This window comes from Epinephelus lanceolatus, chromosome 21, assembly GCF_041903045.1.
Source record: "Epinephelus lanceolatus isolate andai-2023 chromosome 21, ASM4190304v1, whole genome shotgun sequence".
Classification (NCBI taxonomy): domain Eukaryota; kingdom Metazoa; phylum Chordata; class Actinopteri; order Perciformes; family Serranidae; genus Epinephelus; species Epinephelus lanceolatus.
In genome coordinates, this window is record NC_135754.1 from 13,668,485 (window position 1) to 13,685,956 (window position 17,472).

General features: G+C 42.5%; 1 protein-coding gene across 1 annotated transcript in view; it reads left to right on the forward strand.

Moving 5' to 3' along the window:
• Positions 1–17,472, forward strand: part of snx29 (sorting nexin 29) — a 202,922-nt gene that overhangs the window by 24,528 nt on the left and 160,922 nt on the right. Inside the window, exons 12-13 of the mRNA XM_078163261.1 lie at positions 6,161–6,224; positions 6,889–7,017. Of these exons, the coding sequence (XP_078019387.1) occupies positions 6,161–6,224; positions 6,889–7,017 (193 nt within the window). The remainder of the gene's footprint in view (positions 1–6,160; positions 6,225–6,888; positions 7,018–17,472) is intronic.

The window sequence follows — 17,472 nt, forward strand, 5'->3', positions numbered from 1 at the left end:
GAGCTAATGCGTACTAACTATTAGGACCCCCTCGAAAACGAGATGATGCATCTCAAGGGGTTTATCTTACCCTACAATAAATTTCTTCTATGCTAACGATAAATTTAGAAAATGCAACATCTTTTGCCGACACTAGATACCAAACAGAAGCCAGAGACGGTATTAAGTTGTGTGAGCTGTAAATTCACCACTTCTGATAATGTTGTCTCTGAGCCTGACCGGGCAAAGCTTGTCTTCCTCCGGGAGGCTTCTTTTGTCTCACTCAGACTCACCCTGGGTCTGGGTCCACGTCCAACTGAAATTTTGTACAGACATTCATGGTTCCCACATGATGTCTCGTAATGACTTTGGTGGTCCCCTTTCTCGACCTCCAGCGCTTTTATGAGGTCTTTTAGTGAAATGTCTCGACTACTTTCGGAGGGATTGCCATGACATTTGTTACACACATTCATGTGCCCTTCAGGTTCAATTTTAATAACTTTGGTAATCCCGTAAGCTTTCCTCGAGGTCAACATTTTAATTTGGAATTAGACTGCTGATGCCTCGTAAAGACACCTTGAGAAAAAAATGAACTCTTTATGGACTTTCCAGAGTTTAAGTATTCAGCATTTCTTTTTTTCAAGATGGAAAAGCAGCATTTAATATCATCACATGATGCAATAACTCTCCATTATTGGGCATTATGGGCATTGTCAAGAAAACATAATTCAGTCAATAGATGACTGAACAAGCCGTCTGTAGAGACATGATTTTAATTTATTGTTTGTGGACATTCCATTATTTTTTGAAACAGCTGATCTACGGCATCAGCTTATTTCACCCACGTTCAAGTCAGAGTACTTTACAAAACATGAGCTCAGTAATCATAACGGCTTTAGAGAAATGTCAGAATCCATTACTCCGGAAATTGTTTTGGGTGACAGCTTTGTAACATGAACAATTTTGAGATATTGTTTAATATTTTATTTTGCTGTAGTCAGGGAGGAGCTGCCATTATATCAGAGATGGGCGAGAGTAACAGCCCATAATATGTTATTAAGGGCAAACATCAGCTGAATATATCAGTGGATTCATAAAAGGGCTATGGCTGATAACTGTCCTGAGTGGTTGTAATTGGCACTCTAACTCATTGTGTGTGGTCGAGCCATAAAGCTGAGGTACTGGTCCAATGTGCTATCTGATATGGAAAAAAAAAATGGATTTGGAACTGGAGATAAGGGACCTTCTGTCCCACATCCTGGGCCAACCAGGCAGATATGTAACATCAAAAACAATAAAGGGTTGTACTAAAATCTTACTTATGCTATGAGGAAGAACATTTTACTGCAGCAGATAAATTAAAGTCAGAGAGTGCTGTTTGATTTACTGCCATTACATGGTGCCTGCCATCATGCTGCAGGGATTTTCTTGATTGTTCTCATTGTACATTGCCATTGACTACATTTACATGCACACTAATAATTTCCACTATTATTCCTAATGTAACAATGTTCTGAATTTGACACAGGTCACATAAACAGCATACTCTGTTTGGATAATCAGTATTAAGTCTTTTTCCAAATGTAGCATTTTCCAGTTAAGACATGTGGAATTTTCATTCATTCATTCATTCATTCATTTTCCACTTATCCTGTTGGGGGTTGCAGAGGGGCTGGAGCCTATCCCAGCTGACATTGGGCGAGGGGCGGGGTACACCCTGGACAGGTCACCAGACTATCACAGAGCTGACACATAGAGACAGACAACCACTCACATTCACACCTACGGACAATTTAGAGTCACCAATTAACCTGCATGTCTTTGGACTGTGGGAGGAAGCTGGAGTACCCAGAGAAAACCCACACTGACACGGGGAGAACATGCAAACTCCACACAGAAGTGCCGCCTACATGTGGAATATACTGATGTAATTTGGATTTAAGAGTGCTCTTAAGGCATGTATACAGTGCTTTCAGATTTTGCATCACAACTGGGGTTTTACCACAGTTTGCGAGACACTGCCTCTTGCCTGTTTACAGTCAGCTCCGTACGTTGTCATGGTTATGTTTTACACAGTCCGACTGACTAACATTTTGCAAGGCTGAAGGGTAGAGATGCATGGCTGAAAGAAAAGCCTGTACCTCTGGTCAGATAAAGAAGCATACCTGTGTTTAAACATCATGAAAGACATGGATATTAACAGGTTCTTGGATAATGTGCAAATATCACAACACTGACTTGCAGCTACATGAGATGTTTCACCCGGCCTGACCTGGCTAACGTGCATTACGCGGTTGATGCCACAGCGTCCTTTGTTGTGTTCAGAATCAGAATCAGAATCAGAAATACTTTATTGATCCCCAAGGGGAAATTATTTATGTTACAGGTGCTCCTTGCAAGACAGGAAAGATACATGAAAATATGAGAAATTTAAACAATAGTATTAACAAATATATAGTTAAATAAACAGGAATTATTAACAAACATAAACGTAAATTGTATAAATTATATATGTGTGTGTATGTATGTATATATATATATATATATATATATATATATATATATATATATATATATATGTATATATTCTGTTTGTGTAAATTTTGTTTACAATATATATATATGTATGTGTATTGTAAACAAAATTTACACAAACAGAATATATACAGTCAGGGTGAACGGGGTTATTGCACAAGTTAAATTAAGTTATTGCAGTGTGTGAGGGCCACTCAGAGGGAGGAGTTGTACAGTTTGATGGCCACAGGCAGGAATGATTTCCTGTGGCGCTCAGTGGTACATCTTGGTGGTATGAGTCTCCCACTGAAAGTACTCTTGTGCCTGACCAGCACATGGTGGAGTGGGTGTAAGACATTGTCCAAGATAGTTCGTAGCTTAGACAGCATCCTCCTCTCTGACACCACCATCAGAGAGTCACACTCCGTTCCCACAACGTCACTGGCCTTGCGGATCAGTTTGTTAAGTCTGTTGGCGTCCGCCACCCTCAGCCTGCTGCCCCAGCACACAACAGCATAGAGGATAGCACTGGCCACCACAGACTCATAGAAAATCCTCAGCATAGTCCGGCAGATGTTGAAGGACCTCAGTCGCCTCAGAAAATAGAGACGGCTCTGGCCCTTCCTGTAGAGAGCGTTAGTGTTCTTAACCCAGTCCAGTTTACTGTCAATGTGTACCCCCAGGTATTTATAGTCCTCTACAATGTCCACACTGACCCCTTGGATGGAAACAGGGGTCACCGATGTCTTGGTCCTCCTCAGATCCACAGCCAGTTCCTTTGTCTTTGCCACGTTGAGCTGCAGATGGTTCTACTCACACCATGTGACAAAGTTATCCACAACAGCCCTGTACTCATCCTCATCACCCTTGGTGATACATCCAACTATAGCAGAGTCATCAGAAAACTTCTGAAGATGGCAGGTCTCAGTGCAATAGCTGAAGTCCGTGGTGTAGAGGGTGAAGAGGAAGGGAGAGAGGACAGTCCCCTGCGGGGCCCCGGTATTGCTGACCACTCTGTCTGACACACAGCGTTGCAAGCGCACATACTGTGGTCTGCCAGTCAAGTAGTCTACAATCCAGGACACCAGGGGGCCATCCATCTGCATTGCTGTCAGCTTGTCACCCAGTAGAGCTGGACGGATGGTGTTGAATGCACTAGAGAAGTCAAAAAACATGACCCTCACAGTGCTCGCCGGCTTATCCAAATGGGCGTAGACGCGGTTGAGCAGGTAGATGATGGCGTCCTCAACTCCAAGTCGGGGCTGATAGGCGAACTGGAGGGGGTCCAAAAGTGGCTTGACCATGGGCCGGAGCTGCTCCAAGACGAGTCTCTCCAGGGTCTTCATGATGTGGGAGGTCAATGCCACGGGTCTGTAGTCCTTGGAGCCACTGGGACGTGACGTCTTTGGCACAGGAACAAGGCAGGATGTCTTCCACAGCAAGGGGACCCTCTGGAGACTCAGGCTCATGTTGAAGACATGCTGAAGTACTCCACATAGCTGGGGGGCACAGGCTTTGAGCACCCTGGGGCTGACACCATCAGGGCCTGCAGCCTTATTTGAGTGGAGTCTCATCAGCTGTCTTCTCACATGGTCAGCAGTGAAGCACATTGTGGAGGTGACGACACATGGGGGAGGGGTGTAGTCCTCATGATGGAGAGAGCAGTCAGTCTGACCATGGGGGGATGAGGTGTGAGGAGGAGGAGGAGGAGGAGGAGGGGGGGTCAAGCAGGAGGGTGTTGAGGTGTGAGAGGGAGGAGTGGGGGAGGAGGGCAGAGTGGGAGATGGTTGACCAAGACAGACAGCAGAAGAGTCAGGGGGGGGGATGGGCAGGGCCATGTTGCGTTCCGTACAATAAACTGCAGGTTCCAGTTGCAAAACTATAAGTATTTATTCATAGCGCCAAACACAGGTTGAATAAATGTCCATCTTCAATGTTAATGTCAATGTCAACCTTTCATTCAAACTGAACACACAGCATGTTACACACTGTCCTGCACCACAGCGGTCAAAAACCTATTGCTCTTCCGGGTTGAAACACCTGATAGCATCAATGTTGTTCCTACCGTTATACCCTTATGTTCAAAATATCAACACAGCGCCACCCAGTGTGCATCCATGGTAACTTATGTTTCAGATCTACTGAGTGAATGACAGGCCCGTTTCCACTGAAGAAGTTCCTGGTACTATTTGCGGGGCAGGAACTTTACAGGAACATCCTTTCGCTCGGCCCTCTCAACTGCCGTGTCTCCACTGAGAGGGCGGAGTAGGAGGAAGGTTCCTGTAAAGTCACCGGACTCTGGATGTGACGTAATCGTTGCGTGACCATTTTGACCGGGGTGACTCCTTTTAAAAATGCGACTCCTCGTCTGCTGAGTTTTAAAAATGCTGGCTATTTTGTCGCTTTCTGTTGATGTCACATCCCGCCTTGAGTATATCCAATCAGCACCAAGTAAACCCCAAGCCCCACCCAGGAGTTTTCCGGGGCTGTCCTGAGTACCTACTCCGAGGCAGGGACTTGTTTAGCCCCTGTAAAAGTTTCGGAACTCTTTCCTTCAGGGGTGGTTCCTGCGGTGGAGACACGCACCAATGGCCCCGGCCCCGTAAAATTACCCTGAAGTTCCTGTGGTGGAAACAGGCCTTATTTGGCTCTTACTGACCTTTTCAAGAAAGTGGTTGAAGGAATGAAAGACGGAGCCCGTGTTCGCATGGTCTTACAAGTACTCCACTGGTGGAAAACTTAAAAAAAAAAATCCTATCTTTGACACAAAGACGCAAAATAGGACAAGTGGCTCCAGCTGTTATACTTTTCCAATATTACAGTCTTAGCCATATAAACAGCTTAGTAGGAATATTGTCTTATTTGTAATAAGGGCAAAAACTTGAATATAACAGAAAAGAAAACCCAGAATATTTTGTGCACGTAAACATAATGTGCATCATTGTAACTTCTTCGTTGTGTGTATGAATCTAAGCTGGTGTTCTTTTTCTTTTTGTTTGTTTGTTTCTATTATTTAGAAACTCCTGTAGATTTCATAATGTGTCCATCTTCTACTTGTCGTTAAAGTGAAAACTAGTAAATACATTGTCGAAAAAAAAGGTTTTGAGTGGTAACACAATAAAAATGGCTGGTGTTGGTGTTGAGGTGTATGAGCCAAAATGACGGGACAAGCGAATGGTGGTTTTCTTGTCCTGCCGTCGGCTGTGCTCAACTGTATGATCAGTTGAGTAGAATAACACTGCCCACAATTCACTTATAAAAGTTGTTTTGAGTTTGGTTTCATATTTTCTTGATACATAGTTTAATGTAAGTGGTAGCCAGTGTTTGCCTCCCAAAATTTATCTTGGATTAGGCTCTCTCTTCAGGGTTTTTTAGCAGCTTCCAGAAAATGTTTTACTGTAGCAATAAAAGTGTTCTCTGTGAGTCAGATAGATATTATGCATAAGTTCTGTCATCTTAAAAAAGTAAAAACCTGATTTTATCAAAGCAGTTCATCTTAAAGATGGAACAAAAGAGCAGCATTAAAAAGTTGGATTCCATTATTTCTACATTTGAAGACTGTACGTTATTAGTTTTTGCATATTGCTGTGTGTAGTGTCTGTGTGTGTTTTGTGTCTTTGAAGTAGTTTTAGTATATAAGTCTCACTGTGGTCTCTCTCCTCTGCAGTGGAGCTGCGTCAGGCCATTGTAGCCATGATGAACAGGAAGGACGAACTGGAGGAACAGAACACGTACGTTACGGGTTATATTCTCCTTATCTGCCGCCCGCAAACCCCCAAACACATACACACTTACACTCAGACTGGAGGAAGATATCGAATGACCTTTCTGTATAAATTGTGTCAGCTTGTTTTCCTTTTATCCTGAGACGAGAGGGTTTTTTTTGTGGTGACTTGGGGGCAGGAAACTGTTTTGTTGTGTTTTGTTTTTAGCATCAAGCCACCAGAGACTTATGATTTACACTCATTTAACAGCTGCTAAAAAGGAGCGTTGTGCAAACAGCAAAGCACAGTTCAATAAAAATCTGTTGTAAAGACCAAAATGCACAGTGATATGTTTACACACCTATGGAATTAATCATAAATAAATGTGAATCTTCTGGCAGGCAGTATTAAGATTTTAAAGATAAACTGCGATTTGTGCTCGTGGCTTTAAAATAACAGCGATGCAATCACAGATGTGTTGATTAAATGTTTTGTATCAGAGCTGAGTGTGACTGCAATTAAAGAAGCTTAATACTGTTTATCCAATCTACTGTTTATCAAAATTACCAGAATGTAAACATTTAGTATGTCTCAGTGTGGAGGATAAGGTCTGTGCAAGACGCATCACCTGAATGTAAATGGGACATAAAACGTATACTAAGATGTGTGATGTGCTTGATGTCTTTGACAGGTCTCTTCGCAGTCTGCTGGATGGGGAGATGGAGCACTCAGCAGGCCTGAGGCAGGAAACTGATCTGCTCAAGAGGAAGCTGGCAGAGCTGGAGGAGAGACACACAGCCAAGGTCCAGGCACTGGCCAGGTAAGACGCAGCTGGGATGTCTGTCGAACGAACATTATTACTGTCATTTCTGCTTGGAATGTGGAAGGTTAAAGCCGCAGTTGCCAAACTGACCCATTTTATTCACCATTAAAGTGACGATAGACAAGATTTTTTGCTTTATCTTATCACTGTAAAGTATACGCTGATAGCACAGTGTAATAGCTATTGAATGATAACACCATCACATTGAGATCGTTTCCCTATGTCTCGCTGTCACTATGCAGTACTGTCTGCCACCGGGTACAATCCCCTGGGAAAATAAAGGCTCAATTTATGGCACAAAGGAAAGTGCATCAACTATTGCTCAGCCAAAACAGGAAGAAGATAGCACTTTTTTCATTGGTAGCTATTGGCAGCTATCCCCAGTTACAAAGTATCAGGTTCTTTGCTGTTGAAGTAATTAACATGACAGTAGCTGCATCCTCATTGACAGTGTTGATCTTCCCAGTTTTTAGTATATAAAATTAGGAACAGGAAATCACACAAGCAACTATTTACATGGAACAGTGGGAGATTATGTTGCCAGCCAGGTCGGATAATGGAGTGAAAAGAAGTAATAGAACAAAATAAAATAGATTAAAGTAAAGTCTGATGGACCATAGGCTCAGATAAAGTCACCTCTGATAGAGGTTATATATGCGATCCATTTGTTCCAAATCAGATAGAATTTATTTTTTTGGGTTCTTAAACAATATGTTATTTTTTCCATTTTGAATATTTGTAAAACTATTCCAAGCCAATCGTCTATTGTTGGTGGTGCTGGATTTAGCCATCTCATAGTGGTATCTTTTTTAGTTGCCGTTAAGAGAATTTGTAGTAGTCTTATATCCTTCCCTTGGTCCAAAAAACAAACACGGCCCAGATACAGAGTTTCAAAGTCCAGAGGAACCTGTGTGCTAAAAGTTTTACCAAGAGAGTCATGAACGCCCTTCCAAAACAATTTCAGTTTGGGGCAGTCCCAGAATATGTGATAATGGTTTGCCAACTGCACTGCCTCCAGCATGGCATATTAGCATCGCTATATTTCTCTTGGTTGGGTGTCTTAAAGTACTTGATTATGTTTTCCAGCAGTGTTCTCTCCAGTCCATGGAGTTAGTTGAGGACCATTGAAATTGCCAAATATTCCCCTCAGGCCTCTTCTGACAATCTAATCCCCATCTCTCGTTCCCACTTCTCTTTAATATAATTAGTGTTGTCGTTCTTAGCATGAGATAGAGCACTTATTACATTTTCAACAGTGTAACTAGTAATCTGTTCTGTAAGCCATTACATTTAAGAAGTAACCTTCTGTACACTGGTTATACGTTTACAACAAATATCTTTGAGTCTATCTTTGAAAAAAAAAAATGCATTTGAAGATGAAACCTTTTAATTTTTAAAATAGGCTTCTTATATTTTATAGACCAAATGGTTAAAAGTTCTGTATGTGCCATTCATAGTATTATTATAGCAGCAAGCAACTATTTGCTATGTAAAGATAAAGTGGAATGATGGCATCCCCAGTAGAGAATGATGTGACACGCCCTCTGTGTGTGTTGTAATCTGAGCTTCTCTGTGGTTTGTTGTGGTAGACGGTCTGGCTGCTTGTGCATGTTTGTGCATATGTGTATCCCACTGGCTCATCACCACCTCTCTGCATTGTGCTCATGTGGTGTCTACTGCTGATATTGGCACAGTGGGGTTGCAGAAGCTTTGTGTCCACCCTCTGGTTAACACTGTTAGCTCTGTCAGCACCATTTCTTCTTTTTTTTTAAGATTATTTTTTGGGCTTTTTGCCCAAAAACAGGACAGTGTGAAACGGGGACAAAGAGAGAGTTGGGGGATGACATGCAGCAAAGGGTTGCAAGCCGGAATCGAACCTGCGACCACTGCAGCGAGGCATTGCCTCTGTACATGGGGCGCCAGCACTATCCACTACGCTACCGACGCCCCGTCAGCACCATTTCTGATGCTTCTTCATGGAGTTAGCACCATTAGCTACTTGCTGCTGGCTCAGCCACCTCTATGTTAAGAACTACCTCCAGACAAGAGCGCATTTAATTGATTTATCAAGAAAATAATCAGCAGATCAATGGATAATGAAAAAAGATTGTTGATTACCACTGCTGAAATAACAAGTCAAAAGGAAAACAAAGCTTCCACAGACCACAGGTCCCAGTGGACCCACTAATAATAGCTGAATATGCTGCCAGAAGATTTTCCTTCAGAGTTTTAAACAGACAAATTGTCTCCTGTTTCCACTTGTAGAAGCTAAAGCGTGAAGTTTCTTAATGTAGCTCCATATGGCCATTACTATCTTCTACTGTTATACATCTGCAACCAAGAAATGACAATGCTGAGAGTTATCTGGCACATTTTGCGGTTTCAGTGTAGGAGGAAATCCAGTGCAAACGATCTAGTGAAGAGGGAGCATATCTAATATTCAGTATTACAGCTTTTACTTTTTAGTCTGACTACCAAAAGTTACTTGGACGTCGTTTCCTCCCCCATCAGCTGGAAATGAGAGTAGGTGTGTAGTGCTGGTGGGAGGATTTTTTGTCCAAAGCAGAGTGCTGGAAAACATTTTAGAAAAGCCAGAATTCGAATCACTTGACATTGTAATGATTGTTTCATTGGTACTGACCATTAACCCATCAACCCCTTACAGATACATGATGGCTGTTTTGTTCTGTGCAACTTTTTACATCGTGCAGTCTTAATAGCTCGGCCATCCAGGCCATTTGAACAGACCTTCCTCACATCAGGCAATTTGACTTGTCACAACAGGAAACACACACACACACAGGTGGCACAAATAACATCAATAATTAACGATTAACACCCATTGTTGTAAGGTTATCACAGTACTTGCACCTGTGTCAAAGAGGACGAGCCAGTATGGGAAGTTTTGTCCGATGTATGTATAAATTGGAGCCAAAAAGTTTCAGTAGTAAACACTATGTAAAAGCTGTAATAGCCCAGAGGACCTTCGTGTCTTGTGATTAAAGCTGCTTTGTCGCTGCTGATTGTGCTGGGCTGTGCCTCTGTACCTACAGTAGCTGCATCAGTGTTTTACACATAATCACAGTAATTACCACCACATCACCTAATGGCAAAAGCCTTACTCAGACAGATGGAGGAACTATATTTGTGCAACTATCACTGTTAAGCCTCCACATCAAGTTTAGGCTGCTCATGATGAAAAGTCTTGGAGGACTACACTTGCCAACCCTCCTGTTTTCACCAGGAGTCTTTTAATTGCTCTCTCTCGGTTTCCTCCCAGGGTTGCAATTCTACTGTATGCCTCCTGATTTACAACAAACTTTCAAATTTATTGTACTGTATAGTGTGTATAAGCCGTATGACTCTACCCGTTAGCGCTTTCCCCTCCATCCATTCTTCTCCGACCCTCTGACCTTGCTCAAGTCAGGCCAGCTGCCGATGGACATCTCATCCCAGTGCTGGTCGTTACACATGTGTAAGTCCGATTGGATGTTCTAGCGGGGGGTTTTAGGGGTACCTCAGGGGTTAGAGAGGGATCCTCTATTGCTATGTCTTCCAGAGACTGTGAGCCTCTCGTTTCACCTGCACAGACATCCAGGACCCAGGAGTGTGTGGTCCAGGGAGACACTCTGGCTCCCTCCAATCCTCCTGGTTCTCTGTGGGGGTCCCAGGGTCATGAACCAAAAACTAAACCAAATTAAATGTATTTAACATAAAAATGCTGATGCAGTGTACTTATTACTTTGTTTTTAGTTTTAGTTTTTGTTCGTTAAAAGTCATCAGAATGCAGGTTAGGTTTCAGAATCCTCCGTATTTTTGAGGTCTTAAGGTTGGCAAGTACGGAGAAGACGATTGTGAGGAAAACTTTTTTCCCTCTGCTCTTTTATCCCAATAACTAACCACCTACAGTTTCCCCTGAAAGTGAATTGCGTCACCTCAGCATTGACAGTTGATTGCCTGTATGCCACAAGTCTTCAGTCGAGCCCTGAGCCCTTTAAATAGAGGATTAGTCATCCTCCAACAGTCTAAACAGAAAGCCCCAGCAAGACTGTGCTCAGATAGTAGCCTCCTCCAGTAAGTCAGGCCACCAGCTAGGATTGATTGAGTGACTCAAGTTAAGTGTGTAGGGACTGCTGAGGCTGATGGGTGTGCAGCTTGGCGAGGACAGTAGTGCAGCTGCTGATGGGGGCTTTTTAATGTGTTATCATTTTCATGTTCACATGGAAGGGTTTAATGGAGCTGAGAGGGAAATGGAAAGCGTGAACAAGGAACATGGGACGGCCTCATGACTGCCTCGCTCTCTCCACAGGTGATGGTGACATACAGTGTGCTTTTTTTCCCCCACACAACCAAATGTGCACACTCAGACACACAAAGCCTATTCTATAGTCGGCCGCTAAATCTCAAGTGCTGCTTTTCCTTCTCAGCCAAATCTGTCTCGATCAATAGCGGCTATAAATACCACTGAAGGAGCAGCTAGCCACTGAATGAGGGCTGGAAGCTGTCAGCATCATTCAGTGAAAGAGGCTACTGGCAACGGTTGCTATGAATCCCACAATTCTTTTCACTCGCACTAAGGGTGAACTGGGAGTCAGTAAGCCTGACATAAAATGTGACACCGAACAATAACAACTTAACATTTTAAAGGACAGTTGGCTCACTTGTTGACCAACGGCTCGCTGAAGTGCTTTACAGCTTTTAAGTTAATTGCAGTGTTATTGAGACAGATTGTTTAATCTGCTCTTTAAACTTTGACAGGTTTCACTTTGCTGAGTGCTGAAAATTTCCAGGTTAAATGTTTATCTTCAGCACCGGATGGTCCCGCTGTTTGAGGAAGATGCCGCCAGTCATCTGCTTATTTTTGTGCCTCTCCTAGTAGTAGCACAGCGCCCAAGCCCAAAGGAAGTGGCATGTGTGTGAATGTGTGTGTGTCTTGAGCCCGGCTGTATATGGGGGTGGCAGAGGATGAGCGAGCCGCCATAGATAGATTTCGGCTGACGTAGACTCCGGCAGAGGGGAGTGGGCTAAAACGAGCCCGCTGCTCACTTACCGAGTTACTCACACATAAAACTCGGATATACAGCAGGACCCTTACTCACACACGCATCCAAATATAACATGAGAATGTAAGACTCTCACTCACACGTTGACACATAGCAGCCCACATCCTCGCTCTCAACTTATACCAGACTATAGAAATCTGAGCGTACATGCAACGGTCCATATGTATGTTCGTATGCACATGGTGCCTTAAATCAATCTGCCAAACTGTACATGAGATCAATATTAGTGTTTTCATTACATACAGTACTTACAATGGGCTGTATTTAAAGATGGACGGAGCGTCTTGACACTTTGCTAAGTCCCACCCCAGGACACAGACTGGCTAATCATAAGATGGCATCAGGCCGGCTCAGACCAGGGTCTGACAACAACAGTCTTTTCGGATTTCTTTCATTTTCAGGCTGGTTTTGTGGATTTGAAGCTAAATGTTGTGCCTGGGGCACGTCGCGTATTAATGATACTCGTTACCTGGAGAGGTTGGAAAAAGATATACGTTTCTTCCCTGTTCCAAAATCAAACCCTGAAAAGTGTAGGGTTAGCTAGCTAGCTACTGAAGATTTAGCCTACTGAATGTATACACACGCTGCTTTTGCTTTTTAATGATTATAACAGTGAAAAAAAGACCGACCCTGCTGTACAGGAAGCAGGGAAACTTTGCTGATATTCAACCAGCTCTGTGTCGTCACATTGTGCACAGATGAATGTTGTTTGACTTTCCCTGGAGATTCCTGCCCGTCTGGCAGTGGAGGTCCCGGCGCTGGCAGTGGGTGAAGCCAAACACCATTCATCTGCACACACTGTGATGCCACACAGCTGGTTCACTATCAGCAAAGTTTCCCTTTATATTCATTGTCTTCTGTGGCGATCAGCAGTGATGTGGTAGTTCACTTTTACACTGTGATCTGTAGCCTATAGTTCGGCTTTAGCTTCTAACTATCTTTGTCTTTTTAACCAGTTGTTGCTGCTGAGTCAGTTTGACATCCTGGATATATCCTTCAAACACAGACTGTAGACCCCTCTGTCTGCTTCTCTCTGGAATCACTATTTCATTTTTCCAAAAACATGATAATATTTCTTCAGGGAGTGCAGTTAGTTACAGTGTGGGCTCCATGCTTACTGTGACAGCTTGGTGGACCATCACAGAGGGGCGGGGCTTAGCGAAAGGTCAATTATTCCCACCAAAATAGATAAAAAAAATTAAAAAATGGAGCCAAAATATTCTGGGTACTGCTGCCATTTTGCACTGGTAACTTGCACTATAAACCTGTCTTCTTTAATGTTATGTAGACCACCAATGGAATTTTAATTTGTAGAAAAAGAGACTATCTGCAATTGGAAATATATGAAGTCAAAATAGTGTCAAAGGTATTGCAGCTGAGTATGATTATACCTGAACTTGTGAGAACATTTTGTATTCAGCTATGTGAATGTGTAAAAACGTCTTGAACAAATGAATTCATATGTTTGAATGTGTATCTGAACAAATAGGTTTAATATTTGAATCCACGAGGAGAGCCATAGCTCGCATGACATTTTTGAGTAAATGAAAAAGATATGTGAGTTCATAAAGAAGATCTGCAGAAAGGTCTACAGTTACAAAAACGGTCTCCAGTCACACATCCATCTGTCTGTTGGTGATGGGAATTCACACAGAACTCAGCTGAATGTGTGAATCCTAGGTTTACAGCAAGAAATCATACCTACAGGTACAAATCCTTCTGTCTCACATCTGATGCTCCCTCCTGAACAGCCAGTGGTGAGGCTTATATTCATTTTTAACACATGAAACATTTAAATTCTTTGATCAAATGTTTTTACACATTCACACAGAATGTTTTCACACTTTCAGATATGATCATACACAGCTACAACACTTCTGACCCTATTTTGACTTGTTAGAAATTGACAAGTGTCCAACTTATCATTATGAAGTAAATATTGATTGCACAATGTAATGGCTATAGAATTCTTACATCATCTGAATTTAGATTGTGTGGAGTTATGGAGTTTTTGACCACTAGTAACACTAACGACCAATGTTTTTATGAATGGCTCACACTTTTGTGCAAGGCACAAACGCACAGGCGATGTGATACAAATCATTCAGCCCTATTTTAGGTTTAAATATCTTATGATAATCAAAATCCCACATGATCTGTCCTCACATCTCAGTGTCTTCATCAAACAACTCCTTTTATTGAGTCACTATCATTACTAATGATAAAAGACACTGAGTTGTTTGAAAACTGTCACTTAAAAATTAGCAACAGTCCAAAACCAAAATGGCCTTGCTCCAAAATTCTAACCCTCAAACTCCTTCCCTCAAGGATAGCAGTTAACACACACGCACACACACACACACACACACATGCACAAACTCTTTCCCCCACAACTACATCTTGTCCCCCTTTTTAGACGTCAGTTGGCAGAGCAGAAAGCAGGCCTCTCGCAGCATGAACACGGGAAAGCGGCCAGTCAAGTGGGCTCGGGCCAGGAAGTGGTACCTCGTCACTGGGAGAGGGGGCGGTTGGACAGGCGGACACATACGCGCACACGCTCACACACATGCACAAAAGAAACGGGAGCAGATGCCTTTTTCTTAGCTGGCAGAGCTGCCGTCTTTTCTCCAGGCAGTCTGGTGCAGCTGATCTAAGAAGTGGCAAAGCGAGCTCCTGTGAAGTTTGCCTAGTTTACTTGTTGGGAGTGTTTAGGCTCGCTGTTTTCTTTCTTTAGGAAGTCAATTATGTCACTCTGCCCAGAGGGGCCTTTTTCCTTCAGTGCTGAAGTTGTAACAACCCGGCCCTGCACCCTATTGCCTTGTTGTGCCTGAGTGTGGATATATATGTGCGTGTGTGTGTTTCTGCAGCTCTGGGCACTGAGCCTTTGGAAGTATGACACAAGAGTGCATGCTTGAAGTTTTTTTTTTTTTCAAAGAGGCTGAGCAGTAAATTGCACTCAGGAGTATTACGCGGCGGCTGAGCTGTCTGTCTCTGAAGGCGTCTTTGTACTTCTCATTTGCTGCTTCCCAACAAAACCAGATCATACCTGAAGAACAGCCAGTTTAGCTGTGTTTATTACACATTAAGATGACTACAGAGCACGAGGATGATAAAGGAAGGGGTGGCGGGGAATATAAGAGAGAGAGGGGAAAAAAATCACCCCAGGGCTTCTGTTAAGTAATTACTGCGTGTAGTTTAAGTTTAAGCTTACCTCTTGAGATACTTTTTGTGCTCCTTCTTCAGAGACGATAAGATCCTACATCCTTCCTCTCTTTCTAATAGTCTCTTACTGTATTTGCTTTATTTAAAACACACACACAAACTAAACAGTCGTCACAAGCTTTCTCTCTTGCCCACAAAATATTTGGAATATCTTTATCTCTCAAATGCACACTGTTTCCTGCTCTTTCACCATCTCCTTTATTTGCACACAGCTAGAATTCCTTCAAATCTATCTCTAAGGCAGGCAGCCTGTCTTACACTCCTTGTTTCTCTTGCACACAAAAACCATCACCAACTCTTTCATAAATCTCCTCATGCACAAACACCGCTCGTCTTCCCTGCTCGTCTCTCACATGCAAGGAGATGAGATGACTTCAACAGTTTTATTAACAAACATAGTTAATAGGCTTATCCTCTGAGCAGGCATCGCACTAACAATATTTCTGGGTCAGACTATTGCCCTTAATGAGAAAGCGGTTTGTGGCCGGTCCCATATCAGCCGGACGAAGGATGCAGTTTTCACAACAGAGATGCCGAGCAAGTACTTCACTTTGGACACACTCATTTAAAACTTTACTGTCCCTCAAGGCAGAGGAGACATTTAAGAGTTTCAGATGACTTTCAAACACACAGCATTTTCAGCGATCCAGCATTCACTGGAAGCAAAGCATCAAACAACTTAATGGATCGCTCTCAATTGGAAAGCATTAACAGACAGCCAAAGCTGCAGTTTCTTGCTACAGTTTCAGGGAAGAGAAAATTGGTCCAATGTTGTCACTCCCAGGGGGCTTTGTAGTTTAGATTTGTTTGGTATCTATCATTCATGGTCTGTCCTGTGGGTCTGAAGGCTGTCCACTAAACTGAGTTTGTAATGATGGACTCGCCAGAGGTGTTGAGGAAGTGTGTGCAACAGAAATTTGGGCCTAAGTGGGTATTTAATAGCATACAGCTATTCAAATGTATGGGCACAATATAAACACTGTGCGCGCAAGGTAGTTTACTCAATGGTTTCCATATATGAAGCAGAATTTAGCAGGGAATACAACAGAGAATGTTCCCTTTACTGTGTAAAATTTCAGTCATCTGTATGGTTAATGTAGAAATAGTGCTAGAACTTTTGGTCGATTTGTGGTTGACATGATGGGCTGGACCAAAAAGTGGTTCACAAGGTGAATGTAAGTTGTTGCAAGATGATTAACAAGATGCCATGCTAGCAGCTAGTCTCTTGGTCGGTCTACCTCTTTGTTCCAGACTGAAATACCTCTACTGTTGGATGAACCGCCATGAAATCTGGTACATACATATTCATGGTGCCCAGAGGATGACTCCTAAGTACTTTTGTATTTGTCTGACTTTGGTGTGACAACATCAGCAGGTCAACAATTTTCACCTCATCCTGTGAAATTTCTTAATGTCTAAGAGATGGATTGGTACAAAATTGTGTACACACTTTCATGGTCTCTTCACGATGTATCTTAATGACCGATTCCCTGGCTCCGCAAATTGTCAGTCACTGTTTTAAACATGCCCTGTATTAGATAATGGTTGTGATTGGCCTAGAGCAGGCCAGACTGGCTTGAAATGTGTCTGAACGGGACCAGGACCAGACACATTTACTAGTACAAATTAAGCATAAGCTTGCAGATTTGTCTGGGTCCCAGGCTAATCAGTTAGTTGATTGACAGAAAATTGATCACCAACTGTTTCAATAATCAATTAATCATTCAAAATCATTCAGTTCATTCAATTGTGTCCTTGTAAATTGCATACATTTTGGGTTTGGCCTGTTGATTGCACAAAACAAGGATTTTCAAAGATGTCACCTTCAGGGCCATTTTTCGCATTAACTGACTGAATCATGAATTGTAAAAAATAATTGATTGAAAATTACTCAATAATATATATAATCGCTATTTGAGGCCCTAAAGGGAAGTTAAATTAAATGGATGAAATGACATGCATTAGGAGAAACAGCCTGTGTCTTTGAGCTTTGATGGGATACATAATGTGGAGCATGGCATGCATTTTCTCCGAACAATGACCGAGCGCACACAAGATACATTAAGAAAAGTAATGTCTTGGATGTTGAGGCATGAGGCGGAGAGTTTTCTTGTCAGTAATGAGTAGGTTAATCGCTCATGGGGGAAAAAACAAGAAATTCTGTGTT